General features: G+C 44.2%; 1 protein-coding gene across 3 annotated transcripts; it reads right to left on the bottom strand.

Moving 5' to 3' along the window:
* Positions 1 to 238: 238 nt before the first annotated feature.
* Positions 239 to 17,747, bottom strand: TCFL5 (transcription factor like 5). Of its 3 annotated transcripts, XR_008701590.1 has the most exons (7): positions 17,028 to 17,747; positions 15,942 to 16,128; positions 15,501 to 15,663; positions 12,758 to 13,004; positions 10,760 to 10,901; positions 912 to 1,271; positions 239 to 750 (listed from the first exon to the last, which is right to left on the bottom strand). XR_008701590.1 is itself a non-coding variant. In XM_055544506.1 (6 exons), exons 1-6 carry the CDS (start codon positions 17,684 to 17,686, stop codon positions 1,149 to 1,151), a joined length of 1,521 nt encoding a protein of 506 aa, XP_055400481.1. In that variant the 5' UTR covers positions 17,687 to 17,747; the 3' UTR covers positions 239 to 1,148. The 3 variants fall into 3 exon arrangements, 2 of the variants coding, with proteins under 2 accessions (XP_055400481.1, XP_055400482.1); XM_055544506.1 differs by having other exon boundaries at positions 239 to 1,271; XM_055544507.1 differs by having other exon boundaries at positions 239 to 1,271; positions 12,758 to 13,001.
* Positions 17,748 to 18,328: the final 581 nt, after the last annotated feature.

Genomic DNA, 18,328 nt, shown 5'->3' with positions numbered 1-18,328 from the left:
CACTTGGCCCCCAAGAGCATGCTTCATCGAGCTGCTGTCAGAAGTGTTCCGTCTCTACACAAATTTATAACGGTCCCTTCAGCTGTAACGTCATACCTCAGACACAGACCAACATTTCAGAGGGACTGAGGGTGTACACACAGAAGGTTCCGTACAATTCCGAGAAAGAACAGTCAGCAACTTGTTTACATGGCATTTGTGTAAAGACTAAGATAACACTTCAATAAAATGACACATGAAATCTTCAGATTAATGACTGGCCACAGTATTACAAAAAAAAAAAATAAAGAATTTAACGTACGGTATCCCTTCCATACAAAGGTCTTGTCTGATTTACCTGCTTCTTTTGTGCACAAACTTTTAACTATCTCTGTTGACAGTATTTATTGAAAGTGACTGTATTGCACTAAAGCCTATTGGGATTATCTGTTGTAACAAATAAAGCCACTCATTTGAAAAACTCAGTTCCAAACATTACAGTTTATTACACAGAAAGTAATGACTCTATGAAAATGAGGGCACTGAAGCAATACTACTGTGACAATATTTCATTTATGGACAAAAGGACCTTTAAAGGAGGTCTCTGGAAAATTTCCAGCAAAAAGGTTTGAAAGAGGACTGCGTTTTGCAATACAGTTCGGTCCAGCTGGAAATCATTACAAGGGGAAGTGATAAACGAAAGAAATAAAATTCCCAAACTACTTACAGTTAAGAAAATTTTAACTCGTTCTAGTTGCTAATGGGGCATATCTAAAATGTAAATAAAAAATAAAAAAATAAAATGTAAATAAAATAAGTAAAAAGCAATGTACCTTTTAAGACTAAAGAAATTACAAAGGATGTTAATTTTTTTAAGTTATCATGTTAAGAAAACATGATGGAATCAGACTGATAATTGAAAAATTACTTACTAATTGTCAAGATGTCTTCATCCCCAAAAGGTCTAAGAGGACATTAATGGGTAAGTATTTTGTTCTAGATAAATATTTCTACAAAATGGGCTTTCAAAGTCCACAGTAGAGTCCCATGAGCTGAGACACGTCCCTCTCAAGTTAGACTATCAGAGCGGAAGTCCAGGGTCCGAAGTAATGTTTGCGTGTCACAAAGGAGTGGCCGTGTACTGCCCAGGAACCAGTGTTCACGTCCAGTCACTTGATCTCCATAGCTGGGCTGCTCTGTAGACTCTCCTGCGCAGGACATGTCACCAGGGAGTCTGGTCTGGTCAACTTTAGCCTTCTGCCAGTTTTACCGCAAAATACACTCTCAAATTCCTAAAATCGAGACAAGACCATCAATGTACTGTATGCACAAACATGAAAACTGCTATTTTCAAAAACACAAAAGGTTGACATTAAGAGCTAAACTACATCAAAACATATAGTTAAGGTGTCAAATATATGTCACATCTTGTAAGGGGATAAAGATGGGGATTCAAACACTTTCCTTGGTTACCTTTACATGTATTTTTATTTCATTTTCCAAAAGATTCTCAAAATGCCAGACCATATTGTAAACCCTTCTGATGTTCAAAAAAACACCCAAATTTTTTATTTTCATTGTGGTAACACAGACATAAACTCTACCGTTTTAACCATTTGTAAGTGTGCAATTCAATAGCATTAAGTATGTTCACACTCTTGTGCAAACCATCACCACTTTCCATTTCCAGAACTTTCCACCACCCCACACAGACCCCATGTACCATTACGCACCCCTCCCACCAGGGGCATTTACAGTCTCCACCCCCCTGCTGCTAAGTGCTCAGTACTGGGCATGGCGATGGCCAGACTGAGGTGACTCCCCAGTATCCTACTAGCTGTGGGTCAAGTTAATGCCACTCTACCTCTAAATGCTTTAGAAAAGGCCTCGGTTTTAATGGCTGTATCTGTCTCAAGCTCACAAAAGGAGAAGGCAAGTGCAAGCAGACAACCTGAGGCTCACAGGCCTCCAGGAAACAAAAGATACAGGCCTGTGTGATGCAGAAGGCAGGAAGTCCCACAGGCCACAGCTTGGGCCCGCTCGCCAACATGAAGCTTTGCATGTCGTGAGAACTTAACACTCTGTGACAACTTCAGCAGAGAATTCTTTTCCATATAAAGTTTTTCATGTAATATACAATACTGAATAATCTTAATTGGTTTATTTCTCCCTGAGATGCCTCAGGAGTCTTCTGGAAAACTCAGAGTCAGTTAGAGAAGGAAACTTATTACAACCTGTTATCAATAGCAGCTCAATATTCCAGGAAAACTTTGCTGCCTTAACAGAGAGAGAATACCACATCGAGTATTGTACCACCTTACTTTTAATAGCAAGCTTCATTTACTTAATTCAGTCTAATCTGAGCCCATCATGACCACATGTAAAACATTTGCCTTAAGGTTCCTTTTCCACAAACCTTCCATCACTTTCTGTATACATATTAATTTGTCCTTTATTTTTGCCCATTCAGAAACAACAAGCTCTGGGACAAAACTATTCTCCCTTTACCCCATGAACAAAGATATTTCCATTCTTTATATCTTCCTCTCACTGAGGGTGAATATCCTACTTTCTTTACATACTGAAATGCTTCCCTTATTACTTTTAGTAGCTTAATTACATATGTATTACAATTTTAACCCTTAAAAACTTTAATCTCTAGTGAAAACCAAGAAGCAAGTAATTGAACTGTTCTTTACATCAGCATGTTTTGATTGGCAAACTTAAGAACACATTCTGTAACCTCTCAAAGCATATATTTTCCTATGATACAATTTTTCAATTTAATGTGGTACAGGACATGTGTCTAATAAGCCCAAGTAACTTAAGATTTTTTTCTCTCTCAGAAGACAAAAGGCGAACTTAGGCTTGTCCAGCAATCAATGTTCAGTGTTTTATCTTAATGAAAAATGACTTAGACCTTTAATGAATTTCTGTCACAGAACTTAGTTGAGCAAAACTAGTTTCAAGTTACCAAAAATCTGGAAAAACTAATACATAATTATTCCTAAAGAGTTCATCTGAAAGCTTTTATCCCATTTATCTCTATTTTATTATTTATGATAATATTATACAGATATTACCCATCCAAAGATCACATAGCTTGTATTTCAATACAAAACTTATCAGTTTATAACTATTATCCCATTTTCTATCTCTATTATAAAACTGCCCTAAGCTGTATAATCGGAGAAGGCAATGGCACCCCACTCCAGTACTTTTGCCTGGAAAATCCCATGGATGGAGGAGCCTGGTAGGCTGCAGTCCATGGGGTTGCTAAGAGTCGGACATGACTGAGCGACTTCACTTTCACTTTTCACTTTTATGCATTGGAGAAGGAAATGGCAACCCACTCCAGTGTTCTTGCCTGGAGAATCCCAGGGACGGGGGAGCCTGGTGGGCTGCCGTCTATGGGGTTGCACAGAGTCGGACATGACTGAAGCGACTTAGCAGCAGCAGCAGCAGCAGCAAGCTGTGTAACAGTAGCAAAACTTAGGTATCCATTAGCAAGCCATCTTTTCCCTAAATCTACAGAGTATTACCGCCAGGCTATATTACAAAGGAAAATCATTTTTTGTACATTTTATTGGTTTGTGACTGAAAGCAGTCCAATTCTGGAGAATGTACCACAAAAGGCTGCATTTGAGAAATGAGCTTGCGGCCCCATGGTTGGCACACTTACATACAAGACAAATGCAAACACAGATACACATAGAACAGGATTCCTGCAGACAAAAACAAAAGGTCAATCCAAGCATTCCCTAAAGGTCCCCAAAGCTTCCTGTTTTAACAACAAACAAAATGCAAATGAAAAGACAGGAAATCGTGACCACCAGCGTCCTGGCAACTCACCCAGCAAACATAAAACTTTGTAACAATGGGATAAGCTGAATTTACTTGATTTTAAAAAGGCTCTTTCTCTCTTCCCCCTTTGATCGTACTTCTAGTAATTAACCCACAACTAAAGTCACAGGCAATGTGAGTTGTGTCTGCATTTCAGGAACATGATAACAGTTGTAACTTCAGGGTTTCTCCTAGAAATATTTTGATATCTGAGGGTCATGATACTGAGAAAATATCTAAGCCAGTTTTCTCTGATAGGCAAAAAAAAAAAAGTTTCAGAATTTCAACAGTTTCATCTTAACCAATTTTCTTTAGAGTTTGAATGAAGAATGTTGTGGCCATGTGGTGTTTAAACAAAAAAATCACTTTTCTTTTTATAGAAGCATAGTTGAACATTTACCAGTTTTGTAAAATACACCCTAGACTACAAGATAGAACAGAGCACTGATCACTCACACTTAATTATTCATGGCCAGTGTTGTCAAATACCAAGCAAATCAACAAGTCAAGGCAAACCTGTCTCTCAAGGCTTAAGTTCCCTAGTCTCAAAAGAGGGAGTTCCTAACCAGTGGCCATCAGAAACAAAGCCACATGACCAAGCCTTACTTAGTCCAAAAGGGAAAATCCCAATGAATGCTCCTCTGCAGCTGAAGTCAATGTGATAGGGAAGAATACTCTGGTGTCGCCACACATCAGTTCCATTACTTACCAAAGACGTCTCAACCCACCAATGTGAGCACCTTGTTTTCCTTTACCAGAAGTGCCATGGGCCAAGGACGCCCGGTCGGTGGCAAGCGCCTGGAGCTGCCCCTGAGAAAAGGTGCTCAGGCATCTGCTGGACAGGATTCATCTGGGTGGGTGTGGTGAAGGAAAGTACGGTGTTTGTTGCAGGTACCAAACAAGGAGTTCAGATCTTCTGAGCATTAACACTGATCACTGGACAAGCCTAAGTTCACCTTCTTTCATCTTCTTTGAGAAAAAAAACTAAAGATGCTCGGGCTTATTAGACACATGTCCTGTACCTCATTAAATTGAAAAGTTGTAGGAAAACGTATGCTTTTAGAGGTTACAGAATGTGTTTGTATGTTTGCCATTCAAAACATGCTGATGTAAGTTAAGTGAAGTGCAAGTCGCTCAGTCATGTCCGACTCTTTGTGATCCCCATGAACTATACTGCCCATGGAATTCTCCAGGCCAGAATTCTGGAATGGGTGGCCTTTCCCTTTTCCAGGGGATTTTCCCAACCCAGGGATCAAACTCAGGTCTCCTGCACTGCAGGCGGATTCTTTACCAGCTGAACCACGAGGGAAGCCCAAGAATCCTGAAGTGGGTAGCCTATCCCTTCTCCAGAGGATCTTCCAAACCCAGGAACTGAACTGGGGTCTCCTGCATTGCAGGCAGATTCTTTACCAACTGAGCTACCAGGGAAGCCCATGCTGATGTAAAGAACGGTTCAATTATTTGCTTCTTGGTTTTCACTAGAGATTAAAGTTCTTAAGGGTTAAAATTATAATACATATGTAATTAAGCTTCTAAAAGTAGTAAGGGAAGGATTTCAATGTGTAAAGCAAGTAGGATATACACTGTCAATGAGAGAATATATAAAAAATGGAAATATCTTTGTTCAGGGGGTAAAGGGCGAATAGTTTTGTCCCAGGGCTTCTGGTCTCTGGATGGGAAAAAATAAAGGACAAACTAACACGGATACAGAAAGTGATGGAAGGTTTGTGGAAAAAGAATCTTAAGAGTTTTGCATGTGGTCAAGATGGGCTCAGATTAGACTGAAATGAATTAAGTAAATGAAGTTTGCTATTAAAAGTAAGCTGGTGCAAGACTCAATGTGGTTTTCCCTCTCTGTTAAGGGAGCCAAGTTTTCCTGGAATATTGAGCTGCTTTTGATAACAGTTACTTTTGATAACAGCTACTAAAACTAGCTGACTCTGAGTTTTCCAGAAGACTCCTGAGGCATCTCAGGGAGGAAATATTAAACTAATTGACATTATTTAGTATGTTAAATTACATGAGAAACATTATATGGAAAAAATTCTCTGATATTGTCACAGAGTATAACTAATCATGACATGTAATACTGCACATGGGTGAGCAGACCCAAGTTTGGTTTAACAATATTTGGTGACCCAGATGGGATTTCCATTGCATCTGGGTGCCAAAATCTGTTACTGAACAGAATTTGGGTCCCCTCGCCTGCACACAGTAAAGCCAATCTACTGACACCGGGTTGTGGTGAACAAAAGTGCAGCATTTATTGCAGGCGCCAAAACAAGTTCGGGTCATTCGAGCATAAGCCACCCAGACTCCTTGTTTGGCACCTGCAATAAACGTTGCCCCTTTCTTTCACCGCAACCCGGTGTCAGTAGACTGGCTTCACTGTGTGCGGGCGAGTGGACCCAAATTTCATTCAGTGACTTTCAACGTCATCAATTAAAAAACAGTAAGGAAAATAGGAAAGGGAGCCACTGCATATTAAAAGATATTTAAGAGCTATGAACCAAACACAGTGTTTGGATACTGACTCAAATAAGTCAACTGTAAAACGACAGGTGTGAGCCAGAAAAATCTGGACAGGGATTGAGATTAAGGAAGAGGATGATGATGCGGTTGTGCTTTTATCCAGCACTTTCCTTTTTTAGAGACACATTTGCAAATGAAGAGATGTGACATCTGGAACACTTTAAAATAATTTGGTGAGGGTGGGAGGGTGGGGATGAATCGGTGAAATGAAGTTATGCCTGAGGCTCAGCTATGGGACACAGGCATTCATTATTCCAGTCTCTCCATTTTTGTGCGTGTATGCATTTCTGTTTTTTCTTTTTGTTTTTTAAAGAACAGAATTCTTACACAATTAAGTCTAGGTTTATCTATTTTTATTGTGGTAAAATATATAAACATAAAACTTGCCATTTTTACCATTCATAAGTGTAAAGTCCAGTGGCTTAAGTACACTCACAAAGTTGTGTAATCATCATCATCATTTCCAGAACTTTCTCATCTTTCCAAACTGAAACTCTGTCCCCATTAAATACTAATTCCCCATCCACCTCCCCCAGCCTCTGGCACCATTCTACTTTTTGACTGTATGAACCGGATGACTTCATATAAGTGGAATCATACAGTATTTGTATTTTTGTGTCTGTCTGTTCTCATTCAGCATCCTATTTCTGAGGTCCATTCATGTTGTGAGGCATGTGTCAGAACTTCATTCCTTTTTGTGGCTGAATAGTATTCTATTGGCTGTAGAAACATTCCGCTTATCCATTCTCCTGTTGATTGGATTATCTCCACCACTTGGATTGTTTCCATCTTCTGGTGACCGTGAATAATGTGGCTATGAACACTGGTATACAAGTACCTGTTCAAGTCCCTGATTTTCTACTCTCATGGGTATTTACAATACCCAGAAGTGGTATTGCTGGATTATACGGTAATTCTACATTTAACTTTTTGAAGGACCACCAGCTGTACCATTTTACATTCTCACCAGCAATCCCAAAGTTTTCTATTTCTCCACACCCTCACAAACACTTGTTAATTTGTTTTGTAATAGCCACACCTAATGGGTGGCAAAGACCCAGATGCTGGGAAAGATTGAAGGCAGGAAGAGAAGGGGACAACAGAGGACAAATGGTTGGATGACATCACTGACTCAATGGACATGAGTTTGAGCAAGCTCTGGGAGATACTGAAGGACAGGGAAGCCTGGTGTGCTGCAGTCAATGGGGTTGCAAAAGTTGGACACGACTGAGCAACTGAACACCACCACCACCACTTAATGGGTGTGAACTAGTATCTCATATCCATTAAAGTGCTTTTGATCTGCATCTCCCTGATCATTAGTGATGTTGAGCATCTTTTCATGTATTTATTGGCCATTTGCTCATCTTCCTTGGAGAAATGTCTATTCAAGTCCTTTGCCTGTTTTTGAATCGTGTCGTCTTTTTGCTGCTGGACTATAGTAGATTTAAACGTATTTCATGACCACGAACAGAAGTGTAAGCACCGTGTCTGCTGCCACTGCTCTACCTTCCGAGTCATCTGGAGCTGCTGGAGTACTCCACCTGACCAAGTGGTGACCGAGACGGCCAGCCCGACCAAGGCCACCTGCCATTTGCAACAACCACCTATGCTCTGAGGCTATATCTGTACATAAATATACTCTAATTTTCTTCCCAATATTTAAAATATTTTCAGTGGATCTCAATATAAAATGAACCATGGTTTGATCATTTTCTGTATTCTGACACCCCAAGCTGAAATATAAAATATTTATATTTTATAAATATATTTTATAAAATATAAAATATTTATTTGAGAAGGTAGAGTTTAGCTTTGAGAATAACTAAACAGAAGTCATCATTTCTCAGATGTAAGAAAGTTCTTCAAGAGATTTTCTAAACAACCTTCACACAATGAGCAGACTACCTCTGGGTAGCCATCTTTATTCTCAATAGTTCTGCTGGAAGTAGAATTCAGGTGTAGCTCAATCCAGACTCTCACACAGCCCCTGGGACTTGACTCATGGGAACTTGGAGGGGCAGTGAAAGAGGGAGACAAGTGGATGTCTCCTGCCCTCGAGTGCACCAAAGGTAAACCATTACTCTGGCTGGCTCAATTAGCATCTATTTCAACAAAACCTCATTGAAATAATTGAGTTCTAAGGGATTTTTACAACTCATCAGACACCTTGAAATGATATCTGGTCAAACTTGATATTCACATGACATTTGTAAGTAGAAGAATGCCAATGATAAAATCTGTATTTTTAGTAGGAAAAAGAAAGATTGTTACAGTTACATGTCAAGAAATTGTATCAGGAAGTCAGGAAGAGGAAGAAAACTGGTGTCATCCATAGACAGAGAGGAGACAATCAAAGGCAAAAGGTTAATGAAATCAAGAGGGGTGACAAACCTCAGGGCCCAGGGGGGAGGGGGTGCCCCAACACTCAGCTGCACAAAAGCCCCAAGGAGACAGGACCGACTGGCGAATCACAGTGGGAAGTGCCACGCAGGCTCTAGGAACAACAGGCGTGACAGACAAAGAGAGGACAAGAAAGGCCTGAACCGTATTTCATAACCTTGACCTAATAAACGTACAGAATTCACCAAACAGAGAATGCATGTCCTTTCCAAATGAACACAGAATTTTTAAAAATTTGACTACATAAGCGGTCACAATGGAAGTCGCAGCAAGCTGTTAAAAACTGCCATCTTTACAGACCAGAATGTGAGAAACAGGATAGATACAATAGACAAAATACTATTCTTAAAAAGCAGAGTCTTGGACTTCCCTGGTGATCCAGAAAGGGCTGTGGGATGAGATGTATACTGAAATAATCTTGGCAAATTACTTAAGACTTTTATGTATTTTACCTTTAAGAACAAAAATGTTCATGTAAGTGGGAGGGGGGACGTCACTAAGGAAACAGTAACGACACAAAGGTTTAGGATTTTCCAGTCTAATTCTCCCCAAAATTGCTGATATTACTTCAGCCTGTTTTTTGATGGGTCCTGTAATCCGACACAGAAACAATTTACAAACTCAATGTAATTAAATTTCAGAAATATTCAGGAAACCTAATACACACAAAAATTAATATGTTTTAAACTATTTAATCTTTGAATATAGAGACAGTTAAGTTCTTTTGGTTGTTGTAAACACCATCATCATATTTGAACCAATCATATGAATAATAATTCACCATTTACAAGGTACACAGAGCCAACCATTAAATTCATTTTTTTAAACATAGAAGCTTTATTTTATTACAATAAACCAAGTATATTGCTAAAAGATAATGTTAAAAAAATAACCAGAATAACCACATTATAAATAACTATAAACGATCCAATTAGCACAAATCTAACATAGGTATGGCTTTAAAAGGCAATTAAAAATATACAATGAAAATAAGGAACTTGATGAAATTACAAAACTCACAATATGGAAATGCACATGGGCACAGGAGAGGAAATGGAGAAGAGAAACTCTCAGCACTCAGCCTGAGAGGCTGGCTGTGGGAGGGGCATGCTCAGGCCCCCAGGATCTAGACATAGGAGGCTCTTTCTAAAATGGTTCTAAAATGGTTCCCTGTTTATTACACCAATGTCAGCTCAGTTCTCTTATTAGACTTATGCTCTGTCAACAGCAGCATGACAGCTGGGACCAGGAGCAAAACCAGGGCGCTCTCCACTAACCACGTGCCCCCACCTCAAGTTCTGAGGCAGGTACCTGGACCCAAGGTTCCCCGAGGCAGAGCACAGGAGCCACTGCCGGGCACATTCTCTCATCTGAAACCCCAAGGAAGGGGGTGGGTGGGACCCTCGCTAACATCCAGCATCAGGTCCCACCAGGAGCCCAGCTGGCTCGCAGGGTATCAATGGCTCCTCAGCCCCAAAAGACAGGGTCAAGGCTGAGGCACTCACTGTACTAAGAAACTGAGATGCTTGCCGCAGGTCCCCGCATAGTCCTCCATCACCCAGGCCGAAGGGTCTCTCTGCTCTGTCTTCTCAACACGTTTGATAACCAGACTGTTTGATTATTTTTGACAATGAATTGCCTCTTTTTGTTTCTATTTGTGTTTTATCCCTTTCACAACAATTTCTGAGGGCAAAAATTCACACCCTACAGGCCTGTCTCTGAAACCCCACTGAGCCCCCATACAGAGCAGGTGTCTCCTTGCTAGCTGACAACTGACAATGCAGGCTCATGCCCTGCGGTTAGTGGACAAACCCAGCTGTGCTTCGTACTTTGATAATAGATAATTCCATCATTAACAAGCAGGGCGTTACTCACACTGGACTCAGTATCTGATATTCAAGTCCAGGAAACGAAGGACAGTTTGGGACATCTTCAAGGAAAAGGATAAATAGCAATATTGACCCATTTACAGGACTGAAAGTCTCCTGGCCTAGATACTAACCTTTTTAAGAGAATCTCCATGCCTCTCCTGAATATATTTCAGGAATGCTGTGGTCCACTGCAGAGTCGTGGCCTTATCTGTCTCGGCGTTGCAGAACGGGACTAAAAGGTTCAACTCGTCACAGCAAATGCGGATTCTGCGCCTATGGTCAAAACCCAAATTAATCACATCGAAAAGCTGACGCAGAACAAGGGAATAAAGTGAGTGCCTATATTCCTCAAGGAATTAGCTAAGAACAGCTCCTCCCCCACCAGGATCCCCTCTGCAGTACCAGGCCCCCTTGAGGGCCAACTCAGCCTTGTCGCGCTCCCTGGAGAGTCTCCCCTCTTTACTTCTCCTGGGGTACATGCAAGGGCCAGCTCCAAGCCTCTAGAGCAAGGATGGACCCAAAGCCCCAAAACCAGAAGCAAAACTGTGTATGTGCGTCTTCTGGGCAGAATGTTCTTTCACTCACCAGGCATTCACCTGCCCGCTAGGTGCCAAGGAGCTCTCACAAGCTAGGATTCACAGCACTCATTCTTCAAGGGGTCCCAGTTCAATTAGCACACAGACTACCAGCCTGTTAATGTTCCCAAACCTGGTCTTTTTAGAGATGATTTACATAACTGGAGCCTTACTCTTAGACTATTTTTAACTTTCACGAATTACATTCAGTGCTACACGAGCTGATGTGGAACACTTTATACAATATGGCCCTTGTTGCTCATCTTCCCATGTGTACACTCTGAATTTAATAGAAACTTTGTAAGGCAGTAACAGTGGGAATTCACTAGATGCTCTGTAACCACAGGCACCAGGCCCAACATCTCAGCTTGTTTGATGCTGGGGTCCCACTTCAAACACCTATTTCATACACAAGGATCTTATAAGGAGACAAGAGGAAAAAGAAGGTTGTTAAACTAGGAAATGGCAAAGGAAGAATTCAAACCTTCACTGTCAACAGGCAGTAGTAAGTAATAGGCTTTTTGTCAGATGGTAGGTACTCAGTAAATGTTTATTAAATACATGTCAGAGTGGGAACAATGCCTATTATAATTCACAGTGAGTTCAGTTATGTGTGGACACATATTTAGGGAAGGTGTCTAGCTGCCTAGCTTTAATATTTCCCTTTAAAAAGAAATAAATTGCCTTAGTCCAACACTATAGGTTCAGAGACGAATATATGTCTTGCTCAGTGCTCTAGTTCTTGAGCCTAAAACAGAAACTGGTACAGTACTCAACAAATGACTAAGTTAATTAACTATATGTGAGGGAATCATCATGTAAAAACCCAGCTGCAATGGAAAATGTAACCACCTTTGGATCTATGCAAAATAGCACAAATAAAATCAACAGATAAAACAACTCACATAAGCTGTAACCTCCTCCTTCTCCAACATTCTTAGAAGAACCCAACAAAACTGAGTGACTCAGTGACCAGTGACCCTGGCCGGCACCTTGAAACTCAGATTTGGGGGATTCCACCACCACCAGTCACCACCCTGTGACTAAGCCGTGGGTGCAAACAACATGGCTTATGCCAAATACCAGCTTTCCTTCCAGGGGTCTGGGATCTGGCTGCGGCCGATAAGGAAGGCCCCCACAGTCAGCCCCCTACTAGTAGGATCCCAGGGCCCCGAGTCTATCAACCGCTCTCCTGGCTGGGGACACACTCCCATGGCTTGGGGCTGAGAGGCATCCTGAGTAGCTCCACTGGGAGGGGTTCCTGGGAGCTGGTGCCTGGTCCCCTGGATGTCTCCCCACACGCCTCTGCTGGGTTCTTTGTCCATAACAGACCAGAGCCACGAGTGTTCCCAGTGAATCATCAAGCCTGGGGGTCGTTGTGAGTACTCCCACCTCATAAAACACAGTGGCCGCTGACTCCTGCCGGCTCTCTCTCCCTTTGAATATAGAAATGGCGACACCATCGTTTTCTACACAAGGCTCCCTGCCACCAGCACTGCTCGCCACCTGCTTGGCGTCTGAGACAACCCTATGCTGCCGATGTTCCGGCCTTACCTTCGGTCTCTTTCCATGCGGTTGTGCCTCTCCCTGCGTTGGGACCGGCCCCCCTGCGGCCCGCTCTGGGTCTGCTCTCCGAGGGTGGCCTGGGATGACTCTGCTGACTGCCAAGCTCCCTGTGCCACCGTGGAGCCTTCGCCCACGTTCTGAATCTCTCCAAGGGCTCTTCGTTCTACGTTTGTGTCCAACTGACGTATCCTACTCCGATTCCTCTTATTTATGGCTTGTTTACATAGCGCTTCTTCTTTGCAAAAGAAGGAAAAAGTGGTATTTTAATTTTTCAGTTCTTAACTTACCCTCGTAAATGCTGAATATATTTTTCAGTATTTTCAATCCAAGATGTAAACATGAATGGGTAAGGAGCACACAGAACCGAACAGGAAGCCTCAGAAATTCCACAGGGGCAGCTGGCACAGAGCTCCAGGTTTCAAACTATAAAACTGAACATAAACCAAATTAAAATACACTGAGTATTATGTGATCAATAGAGCCTGTCAAAGGTCTCTCCTTTAAATCAAGAGGCATTTTAACTGTGATCTCTGAATAGAGAAACCAAGAAGCTGTTTGATTTTCCTGATATTCAGGATGGAATCTGGGGTTTTTTTAAACCCAGAAATATTTTCTCCAAAAGATTTTCTTGATATGCAATAATTCTAAAATGACAACTGATACTGTAACTGCAATGCTCAGAAGAGGACAAAACCTAAGTGGTTTAGGGTTAAACATGCCCTCACCTTACAAATGCGATTCCTTCCCCCTACAAAACCAGTAATCACATCACAGCTGTGACTTGTGCTACAGAAACATGTCAAGTTCCCATCAAACAGGGGTCTAGCTAATACAAGTGGTGATGAGCATTCCCAAGGTGCCGTACAAAGCCAAATCTTCTACAGTGACAGAATTGCTGAACACAAATTTCAGAATGGGGATAGCTTTTAGAAAGACATAGAGGGGAATTCACAAGCATCGGTGATGTTTTGTTTCTTAAGCTGAATAGTCAGTACAGGAACTATTTTAATATTAACCTTTGTACCTTACAAATGTTAACGTATACTTTCGCATACAACGTCACAGTGACCAGGAAAAATTAATCACTGATGTGGGAGAAAGCAGGAGCACTCCATCACTATCCTGTCTCCATCAGCCCTCAGAAAGCACATTGTGTGAGCTGTGTTATTGTTGGACAACATGAAAAAGAATGCTTCCCAGGAAAAATGGATTGAGAGTTAACGTCAGAGGTAAGCAAAGTTTGTCTTCAGCAGTTTCTTTATGTCTAAAATGTTCTGAATCACCTTATGGCCTCTTGCTCCCAACTCAATCCTTTGCCCATCTGCAGACTGTCCCCACCAGGGCTTCCCAGGTGGTGCTACTGGTAAAGTATCCGCCTGCAATGCAGGAGACGTGGGTTCGATCCCTGGGTCAGGAAGATCCCCTAGAGAAGGAAATGGCAACCTGCTCCAGTATTCTTGTCTGGGAAATCCCATGGACAGAGGAGCCTGATGGACTACAGTCCATGGAGTCGCAAAGAGTCGGACATGACTGAGCGACTAAACCACCACCACTCAGTTCAGTTCAGGTTAGTCACTCAGTCATGTCTGACTCTTTGCGACCCCATGAATCGCAACACGCCAGGCCTCCCTGTCCATCACCAACTCCCGGAGTTCACTCAAACTCACATCCATCAAGTTGGTGATGCCATCCAGCCATCTCATCCTCTGTCGTCCCCTTCTCCTCCTGCCCCCAATCCCTCCCAGCATCAGACTCTTTTCCAATGAGTCAGCTCTTCACATGAGGTGGCCAAAGTATTGGAGTTTCAGCTTTAGCATCATTCCTTCCAAAGAACACCCAGGACTGATCTCCTTCAGAATGGACTGGTTGGATCTCCTTGCAGTCTAAGGGACTCTCAAGAGTCTTCTCCAACACCACAGTTCAAAAGCATCAATTCTTCGGCACTCAGCTTTCTTCACAGTCCAACTCTCACATCCATACATGACCACAGGAAAAACCATGGCCTTGACTAGATGGACCTTTGTTGGGAAAGTAATGTCTCTGCTTTTGAATATGCTATCTAGGTTGGTCATAACTTTCCTTCCAAAGAGTAAGCGTCTTTTAATTTCATGGCTGCAATCACCATCTGCAGTGATTTTGGAGCCCCAAAAAATAAAGTCTGACACTGTTTCCACTGTTTCCCCATCTAGTTCCCATGAAATGATGGGACCAGATGCCATGATCTTAATTTTCTGAATGTTGAGCTTTAACCCAACTTTTTCACTCTCCTCTTTCACTTTCATCAAGAAGCTTTTTAGTTCCTCTTCCCCTAAAATCTCTGAGCGGATTTCAGACTCATGCCTCATTCATGAAGTATGAAATTAAAAAAAAAAAAAAAAAAACTTTACATCTGTCAGCAACTTGAAGGTAATGAAAAATGTACATAAGTCTATCATTTTTCTGTTTAAAGAGGTTACTGTTAAGAAAAACCAGCCTCTAAACTGAATATTTCCAGGCCAAGTATAAACTCGATGTTCAAAATTGGTATGAATGTTCAAAGTGAGGTGACTAAAGCAGAGGGAGGAAAGGGTTCCTTTTTTATTTTTTGAAAGGGTTCCTTCCAAGTTTATTTCATATGTTTATAAACCACCTCCCCCTTCTCCCACCCATGGCCAATTAAACCCACCCAACATCAAGGGCAAAGCTCAGGCAGGAAGAGAAAGCATCTGCCAGCTTCTGCCGTATCACTTACCTCCTACTTTAATCCAAACCTGCTCAGGCAAAGCTTTGTTTCTACTACCCAAAGTCTGCTTAGTGGATTCAATTTCTTGCTGATAACAGAAAGAAAATGCTCTTGGCAATCCAATATCCTGATGCTTGGCAGTTTCAAGTATAGAACATGAGTTACTAGAACTCTGGAGAAAATGAAGCAATAAGAACTTTATCAACATGTGACAATCTTCTATGTACAAATAAAATGCACTTTAACAGAAATAACACCAAAACTATTCATATGAACTTGAAGAACTTTTATAAGCACTTTTAAGTATCCCCGAACTACATAAATACTCTCGATTTCAAAATGTTATTGTGCTTAATGAAAGGGAGAAAAAAAAAATCCTTGGGACCTAACTAAAATACAACTTCTCCTTTTAATACAAGAGAGCAAAGCTTTACAAATTATTTTCCCTACCTGTGTTTGTGAAATATTAGAATTTCCACTAGTAGCGCAAGCATTTGTAGTAAACAGAGGGTATGTAAATTGCAAAGCAGTAGTTGCAGCAGTAGTTTTATTTTTCACTAATGTTGTACATTTGTTTTGTTGTTGATGAAGAGGAACATTCATTAGTTCGGATGGATGGCGAATAAGAGTAACCAAACTGCCAAGACAAAAGAAACCCAGAAACACGTGAAGTGTGTGTGGCGGGTAAGTTTCCTCAAACACCACAATCACTTACTATTACACTTCCGTGGTTAACATTAGATTTTCTAGATAACAGATTCTAACTCGAATCTGTTACCATGAAAGGCCCCTCATCATGGAAATCTCTATAAAACAATTATCCACTAGTGTTGTAGGGGACAAGTTCAAACTGTCTTCCTCACAATGCAAGGTGAAGCTGTGTGTCATCTTTCAGTTACAACTCCCTTCCCATCCCACTTCTGACACCAATCTCTGGTGGTGTTTTTTTTTTTTTTTTTTTTTTGCCATCCTCCAAAATCTGACGACTATGGGCAAAATGGGGGGAAAACTACAGTGTGGGGACAGTCAGAAAACTGAGGAGACACCCCAGCAGACAGGCTACTCCCCTCCAGTAGGCGCTGGGAGAGTGCCTGTGAGCTGGCAGTCTGGCTGCAGGATAAAGGTGCTTTTACTCAAAGCCTCACAACATGACCTCTCTCCTTCCAGGGCTGTATCTGCACAGCGTGAGGTCAGCCTAAGCCTGAGTCAATGCAAGGGGAAGCAGAGGCCTCTCCTGACATTTAGGTAGGCGATCTGGGGAAAAGCCTTGATCCTCAGGAGCATCTGTGCACTTAACTCATCTCTCTTCCACGTGCAGACGCAGAGTGCACACCATAAAGGAAATGCTATGGGGTGTGTACGCAAGACCTGCTCACTCTGCCTGCACAGAGCACACAACGTCTCAGGTCGGCCCCAGGCCCTCTTGAGGCCTGCTCCCTGTTATGATGCAAGCTGCACGGAGGCCGCTAGCCTCTGCACATGACCCTGGTCTACACTCGCACCCGGCCGGGCCCGGTCCCCGGGGGATGCACCCACTTGTTGAGCGCCACGCCGGGCTCCGGGGGCTCCGCGCCGCGCAGGGCGGGCGGGGTCTCGGCAGGGATGCTGTTGAAGCGATCCTCCAGGCGGACGCGCACCGCCGACTTGGCCCGCGCCTCCGGCGCGCCCTCCGCGTTCTCCTTGCCGGCGCCGTCGGGCGCCTTGGGCCGGGGTGCGCCCGGGCCCGGGCCGTCGGCGCCCGGCGTCTTCTCGGCGGCGGGAGCCGCGCCCGCCTCGCTCAGCAACATCATGCGCAGCTCCTGGAAGTCGATGTGGCCCAGGCACTGGTTGGCGCCTGCGAAGCCGCCGTCGGCCAGCGTGGGCGGACACAGCACCGGGTACACGGGCGGCGCGCCCCCCGCCGCCGCGGCTGCTGCGCCCCCCGCCGCCGCGAAGCTTCCCGCTGCCGCGCCGGGCGCCGCCGCCGCCAGGAAAGCCGAGTTGAGGCGCGTCTCGAGCTCGCCGTCGGCCGCCGCCGCCTCCATGTGCGAGTAGAGGATGTGCTGCAGTTGCGTGTACTCGATCTCCGTCATCTCCACCAGGCTCAGGTCGGTGGTCGTGAAGCTCAGCCCCGCCTCGCCCAGCGTCGCGTCCGCGCCCTCGGGGCCCGCCGGCCCGCCCGCCTGCGGCGGCTCCCGCGGCCCGGGGCCCGACATGCCGGCGCCAACGGCGTGGGGCGCGCGGGCGGGCCGGCGGGGCCAGGCCGGGCGGGCGGGGGCGCGGAAACCGCCGGCCGCAGCGCGCCTGCGCCGCCTGCCCGCAACGGCAGCCCCTCCCGGGTGCGGCCCCGCCCCGCGGCCTGGCCAGGCCAACCGCCCGCCCCGCCCCGCCCCCGCCACGGCTCCACCTCTCGGGCTGCGCGCGCAGGTAGAGGGCGCGAAGGGGGCGGGGCGGAGCCGCCGGGTCCAGAGGCCGCGGGGCTGGACTGCCTGGGTTCGCGCGTCCGCGAGTCGAGACCACTGTAGTCCAGTGTCGCGGGAGCAGACTGCCCGGGGCCTGGCCGGGTATCGGGGCGCAGGTACCTCTCCAAGCAATGCACCTCCTCGAGTTCACGGATCCACGGGGTGCTGTGCGGGTAGCCCCTTCTCGGGACACAAGGGTTCCGTGCGTCCAAACAGCAAACAGGTGAGACAGCGGTCCAAAGTACAGGTGTGACGAGGCAGTCTGTGCCTAGGTGAAAACTCAGTCAGGTAGATAAAAACACGCGGTGCCCCGTTTCGTCCTAGAACAGGCAGCGCTCCTGTAATCAATGCACACCGCGAATACTGGCCAGTGGTGAGTGTGGTGCACATGCCACA

This window comes from Bubalus kerabau, chromosome 13, assembly GCF_029407905.1.
Source record: "Bubalus kerabau isolate K-KA32 ecotype Philippines breed swamp buffalo chromosome 13, PCC_UOA_SB_1v2, whole genome shotgun sequence".
Taxonomy (NCBI): Eukaryota; Metazoa; Chordata; class Mammalia; order Artiodactyla; family Bovidae; genus Bubalus; species Bubalus kerabau.
This window is presented reverse-complemented; position numbering and strand designations above follow the sequence as displayed.

Bases quoted from the DNA above. Each gene is read 5' to 3' on its own strand.
- TCFL5 (XM_055544506.1), bottom strand. From the start codon at position 17,686: ATGTCGGGCCCCGGGCCGCGGGAGCCGCCGCAGGCGGGCGGGCCGGCG. The intron at 15,664-15,941 runs GTAGGGAAAATA...CATTTTCTCCAG, and splicing joins CTAATATTTCACAAACACAG to AGTTCTAGTAACTCATGTTC. The intron at 10,902-12,757 runs GTAAGGCCGGAA...TTTTGACCATAG, and splicing joins CGCATGGAAAGAGACCGAAG to GCGCAGAATCCGCATTTGCT.